The sequence below is a fragment of the Poecilia reticulata genome, linkage group LG15 (genome assembly GCF_000633615.1).
Source record: "Poecilia reticulata strain Guanapo linkage group LG15, Guppy_female_1.0+MT, whole genome shotgun sequence".
In the NCBI taxonomy this organism is placed as follows: domain Eukaryota; kingdom Metazoa; phylum Chordata; class Actinopteri; order Cyprinodontiformes; family Poeciliidae; genus Poecilia; species Poecilia reticulata.
Genome location: NC_024345.1, coordinates 11,518,673 through 11,525,583, shown reverse-complemented (window position 1 = coordinate 11,525,583; position 6,911 = coordinate 11,518,673). Strand labels below are relative to the sequence as shown.

Genomic DNA, 6,911 nt, shown 5'->3' with positions numbered 1-6,911 from the left:
TCAGAAGAGCATGAAACATGACGTCATGAGTAAATGTTGCATAACATTTTATCACGAGTTATAGAAGCCATTGTGTGTGTTGCTTTAATTATTGATGGAGTTTTTAACTCTGCATCACACCCACAGGATATCAGCTCTCTCACACGCACACATATATAAAATCAAGCGGCATCTAATTCTTAATAGACAGAGAGTGATATGTCAGCTCTCACCCTTTACACCTATAACAGTTCTAACTCTTCTGGCAAAGTTTTTCACAAAGCTTAGAAGTGTGTTCATGGGAATTTCTTGACCATTTCTGTAAAATCACATTGGCGAGGTCAGACACTGATGTCGGCTGAGAATGCCTGATTTTAGAGGTTAGGACAGGCCAGTCATGTTGTTCCACACCAAACTCCATCATTTGATGAAGGTAAAGGATCCAGTTGCGGCGATCTTCATGAAGAAGAAGAGTTTATTTCAGCCCAGAGAACAGGGAAGTTTAAACTCACAGGTGAGATAAAAAGGAGACAAGGGACAGCTGGAGGTAATAAAGGGGAAGCTGAACATTAATCAAAACACAGACAAAAAAAAAAAAAACACACCAAAAACTCAAACACCAAAGAAATGTGACATAATCAATATCTTGACAGACGTTCCTGTATAATCTTGAGTTCCACTCATCTAAATCCCATTGAAAACATTCAGAGATTGAATCAAGTGAGGTTTAGAGGACAGATGTCAGTTCTAGATTTTGGATGGTCCTATATGAGACAATGTTTGGGACATGGAGCAACTTCACCATTCAGCTTCTATGCACCACAAATCTGGAACAAACTTCCAGAAAACTGCAAAACTGCTGAACCACTGAGTGCCTTTAAATCAAGACTAAAAATTAACCTGTTTAGAGTTGCCTTTGAAGCATAATCGATTAAGAATTTAACCATGGTACTTGGCTAAATGTAATGTTTCGACTGTTTTTATGATGTAAAGCACTTTGAAATGCCTTGTTGCTGAAATGTGCTATACAAATATTGACTGATTCTCCAAGACTAGTGGAAATACTCATTACTCAGGCATTTTTCACTTAGGATTTTGGTCTGATATCAGCCACATGTTTATTTCTTCTGCACCATTTTGATGTTTCATTCAACATTAATGAGTTAATCAAAACATCATGCCATCTACAGCTGAACCACACTAAGAGAGAGGTTAACTCAAAATAAAAAAATTTAATCCTCAACTTTATTAAATTGCAATATATAAACATTTCTACTATAAAGCTGGTATTTTCAAAGGCTTGAAATGGAAAGAGGAAACACTATTGTCCCCATTTGATGTTAAGAACTCCACTGTTGTATTTGTCCTTTGAAATACTCGTGAATCTTCACGTGAATTTTGAAGACTTTTAGGTCTAAACAGGCTTAGTAGCAGAGTAAATAAGTGCTCAATGTCTTATTTGTCTTCAGAGCAGAGAAAATGGTAAATATGGATTATCCTGACATACATAAGGCGTTGTGGGTGGCACAGCTCAGAAAAAAAAAAAAAATTAAAATTAAAATCACGTGTTCCAAGTATTTTGATATGCCGAGGCCCAATAGATCAAAAGAGAATAATTAAAAAAAATAATTTCAGAAAATTACAGCTGAAGGCAGATAAAAAGTATGATCAAACAAATTGGTCAAATCCAATTATCCAGCAAAAATTATTGGTTTCTCCAGGTGATCAAAACACTGAAAACATGAAGTTTGGTAAACCGTCTTGATATTGTTTAATGTCAAATACCCATCAATTTCCCATTTACTGATTAATTGAAGTAAAAAAAAAAATCAATTTGTCTTTTCAAATGTGGCATTTAAACTTAACGCAATTTTTTTTTTTACTAACCAGAATAGTTATATACATTAGATAAACATAGAAAGAGCTAAATGTGTTTTTCATTTGTGCTGGGAGGTAACAAAATAAACCTCAAAGTACGGTTTGATCGGGAACATGAAAGAAGAATAAAACCGATAACACAGGAAACAGCTTTGTCCGTCCCTCCACTTCAAACACATTTCCTGGGTTAATTATAGATGCCGTCATACTACGGGTAAAGATTGACTGAAAGATTTCAATGTTGAAAATGTTTAACTTAAGATTAATGCATAAACGTTACAAGCCTCCTCAAGGATTTTTCTTTTTTTACCGACAGCAAACCGATTTTATTATCAGCTTGCTGCATCTAAGTGCTTTAACTGCTGTATAAACCAGTTAGACTTTCCATGTTTTCAGTTTTAATGAATGGAACTTAAATTAAACATTTTGTGCAACTAACCATGACACAAAACAAGGCTACATGCCATCAGTACAGTCCATGCCCTTGCACTCCTCATAAAATTGCCTTGGGAAGATATAAACTCTGTCATGCATAGTGCAACCCCATTTAAGGCAAAGTCTGACTTTGTTGTTAGAGTAATTAGATGGTACCTAACATTCATGCCTATCGTCCTTTTATAGATATGTACAAAATCCTTTACATAAGCATGTAATAGAGTGGATTTTTCTTTGTTGCACTTTAATTTCTATATATTTTTATTACATTAGCAGAAAACACACAAAAATAAATAGACTGTCCTGCATGAAAAAGTGACGCATTTGAGGCCTTGAGTTTGCTTTGCGTATCCCGGTGAACGTACAAATTGAGCGTGCGCCATGCAATACCAGATGACTCTGGACGCGCCGCTCTGAAAGTATACTAATAGATATAAATAGGCACACCATGTGGGACGCCTTGGCATTATTCAACTGCAGAAAGAAAAGATCAGGAAGGAGATAGAAGAGGAAGTCTGGCAGGAACAAAAGGACATCCATCTTGTCCACAATATCGTTTGATCCGCCAAACGTGGCAATTAAAGTTTGAGCACTCGGTATATTTTATTTGGGTTTGTTTCGGGAGACGTGAGGTCCCCTGCTTCAAAAGCAGATGTCTGAGAAAATCAACTTGCTGGTAGCTACGTCCAAAACTGTGTCCCGTTTCACCAGGGGAACTGGAAAAAGGGGTCTGATTTCTGTGGGTTCGATGTTATGACGGCATGATTGATTTTTATGTTCATAAGAACGGGCCACATTTCAGTGCATAGTAAAAGCTTGTGATTAGAGGTTGCCTCCTATTCCTCACCCTCCAGTCTAAAGGTTGATTAGGCTGTAAATCAATTCTGTAGACTGTGAAGAATGCCCTGGTAGCTTTTGTCTTCACAAGTGTATCGGCATGAATTATTTGAAAACTCCACTACGCAACAACACACATCCTTTGCGCTTTTTATTTTTATCCTACTTTTTATATATCGTTATATGTATTCCTCTATTTTAGATGTCTGCACTGAAACTGGAGTTTTGAATCTCACTGTACATGTATATAGTGACAATAAAAACATTGTATTCTACCGAAAAAAATTTTTAAAATCTGTTCTAGAGAGTGTCTTCATAAAACACTGTAAATAAAAACAGGTAAATCACAATTTGTTCTTACATCTCCTATTTTAAAATTCATTCTAAACAATCTTAATTGGGTCTATTTTGATTTTTAGATGTGAAGGTGAATGAAAACTCATTTGTGTTATTGCTGCAGTCACAAGTTAATTACAAAAGGTTCTGGTTGTAAATTATGTAGTTGGGGAAAAAAAAAAAAAGCTTTTTTTTTCTCAGCTCATTTCCTGGTCAATCATTGAATGATTGTTGCAGGTATACACTTAAAAGCATCAGATATCAGTATGCGTAATATTGTAAGCTCAGTGTTTGACATTTGCATAATGAGGACGGAGTCTGTGGGTGGCCCTCCTGCAGCTGTCATCCTGCTGTTGAACTCAATGTGTTTCAGATATTTAACAAAACCTGTAAGACTTATTTTAGTCAATGGGTTACACCCAAGAAATACACAAACCTTTTTTTTTTTTCCTTTCCTGGTCATTAAAGAATCCATCCAACTCATCAGTAAGCCTGATAATCTATTTCCACGACAGAGCTTTGACCTGAGCCATGTGACATCTGACAGCAACCGACAAAGTGGCTGGTAATAAGATGGGAAAATAGATGAAACTGAAGGATGAAGAAGCCAGAAGGGGAATTGTTTATCTGTGGGTGTCCCACAGAGGGAATGGTTATCAAACCATGATAAGACAAAACAATTAATTCAGAAAACAAGAGATGTTTTAAGCTATGAAAAATCGCCCTGGTCATGAATTTGGAATGCCAGTCTCGACTGTGTGAAATAACGAGTCCAGTCACATCACTCTGAACACATCTGGAGACGTAAACATCCGAAATGAGGAGGTTCTGACCCACAAGACTCGCCAAACGAAAATCACATTATTTTAGATCAGAACACAAACAAGCGGTTGTCATTCTTTTGATTCCGAGCCATTTATTCAATGTCAGATCAGAGTACAGTCTGTTTGGGGAAAAATAAATCACTCCACAAGCTAATATCAGATTAACATAAACACGCAAATTTAAGGTAATTCACTGAATCAAAAGGCAACAAGCAATGTGGCTCCCGTGCGATATCACTATGTTGGGAGGCTTTTGACCTCTTGGATGTTCTGTCAGCCGAGTTGATCCTCATGCTGCTTACGGAAACAGTCTCCCACAGGAAAGAATTCCCAGCAACGCTCCTGGTACATTTTCCACACATAGGATTCCTGAAAAGTCAACACAGTCGTCGTTTATCACAAAGCTAAATCTTTGTGATATGAGTTCGCTGGATCGAGAACACATTCAGATCAAGACGAGTTTACACGGTGTACAAAACGAGTGGGGCTGAGATCTTCCTTTTTTATGCTGAGTGAAGAAACATTTATAAGAGCATATATACAATCTTAGAGCTAATAAAAACACAACATATTTTGAAATGACCGAGGTGATTGCAGCTTGCAGTTTGTGAGCATGATGTTTGGATGCAAGAAGAGGCTTACAGAAGAGTGGCTTTTACTTTTTTATTTCTTCTGTCTACAAGCTAAATCTATAACCGCTGTCTGAAAACGATGCTGCTGCATGTTTAGCTAAGATAATCATCTTCAACTACAGCTCCTTTTTTTCCCTCTGTGCCCGAGGCAAATGAAAGGGAAAGTATTTGACTGCAGCTGCCATCTAATTCTATACTAATATTTCAACTTTCTTTTCATTTATCAATCGTAGCATCAGTCCAAAGTGAGCATTTAGGGTCAAATATAATCTTGTGAGGAAACCATCTCACTGATGATGTTTAGGTGGCATGACAGAATAAATTCTTGCTAGTTTCATAGTTGCATTTCAGTTAAATATGGGCTGAATATGTAGGGGGAAAAGTGACATACACAACCACTGAATGAGACACAGAAAGAAAGAAGTTTCTCTGGCAACAAAGTTGTTGGGAGGACTGTGACGATATACTCAAGTCAGAGTAACAGCGCAGATCAAATATGGAGCAGAAATTACATTCATCTCAATGCTGCCAGGATTTTGCTGATCTACAGTTTATAACATAAGCAGTCATTTGCCACTGCAGTGATTTTAAATCCTTCTATAGGGTGTCAGTATGCTATGTTTTCAAGCTGCTGCTTAGACATTTCCCCTGACTTCCTTCTTTGTACTGGATAAATCAACGTTGCCACTACTTGTGGCTAGAGTGAACATTTTTTATACAATCAGGTCTAAAATCAGCATTTCAAATGCAATGTCGACACTATCATAAATTTAAGATATTTTAAAATATATTTCTTGATTTACAATGTGCTAGACACCTGAACACAACTGGAAAGCAAAAGCTACACAAATGATAATGCATGGCCTTTAAATATACCACCAGAGAAGATTAAACCCCTGAATGAAAAAAAAAAAATAAAAATCTAGAATTAAGCGTCAACCCTCATTTCGATTTGGAAATATCACCCAAATGTTAAACTGTTTCACAATGCTAAAAAAATATATAATTTATTTTTTTGATTGATTGATTGCACAGCAGCATTTTGGAGGCGCTCTGCGCCAAAATCTAAATTATAAAGTGAGAAAATAACACTCTGCCTGAGAAGATTAGAAAGTCCTTATCTCTTGTGATGTACAATCTTTTCATAGATAAAGACGCAACCAGTGACAGAAATATTAAAGCTCTTTACAAGGAAGTGGAAGAAAAATGAAGCATGTTTTGTTGCTCTGTGCATGCTACAAAAACGAAAAAATACATCTCCGGCAAAATAATAACAGGCTTAAAACCCAATGTGCCCCCTTTGCAGTAGAAATTTAATGCAAAAATGATATCAGTCCAGAAGAAAAAGAAGCTGTAAATCATGGGAAACTTGCCCGGCGTGGATTTGATTGTCACTATTAACTGTGCACACCTAGGGTGATACGTACAGTGGCTTTAGAGAGATTGCATGAATGCAAATTCATCCTTACTGGAAAAGGTTACACTACAGATTGTCATTATCGTAGCAAATGTTGGAACTAATAGGCTACCGAGACATGGGGGCGGAGTGTTGGCGATGAATAAATTAAAAGAGACGTGATCTTTCACTGACAGTTAAACTGCCTGGGGGCCTATAAAGTGGCCACCTAATTCCACCTTCGGTTGCACTATAAAACAGGAAATAATTATCATACCTGTCCCGTGTGTTCAGTTTCATCCTTGTTAATGAGATACATCAGGAAAAATCTGCAAGGGCACAAACGATGGGAAAAGTGTTAGAGTGTTCTAAAATTTTATTCAGAGAAGACGATATTTGTGCAGAAACATATTTTGTTGGGCTGTGTTGATTATGAATATCATTTGAATCCATTTTCAAGAACAAAAAGGAGAAACAACAGAAAGGGTAAATATTTGTATTAATGCTTGCAGATATTAAATTAGTGACTTTGTTAGTGAATCAAGCAATGTTGAAAACAATGGATCATTCAGTTTATCCGAGTTGGGGAATGTT

At 36.7% G+C, this 6,911-nt stretch overlaps 1 protein-coding gene across 1 annotated transcript in view; it reads right to left on the bottom strand.

The window, feature by feature from the left end:
- Positions 1-4,364: 4,364 nt before the first annotated feature.
- ryr2b (ryanodine receptor 2b (cardiac)) overlaps positions 4,365-6,911 on the bottom strand; it is a 72,914-nt gene continuing 70,367 nt past the window's right edge. The window contains exons 103-104 of the mRNA XM_017309140.1: positions 6,595-6,646; positions 4,365-4,658 (exon numbers count right to left, since the gene is read on the bottom strand). Of these exons, the coding sequence (XP_017164629.1) occupies positions 4,563-4,658; positions 6,595-6,646 (148 nt within the window). The 3' untranslated portion in view covers positions 4,365-4,562. The remainder of the gene's footprint in view (positions 4,659-6,594; positions 6,647-6,911) is intronic.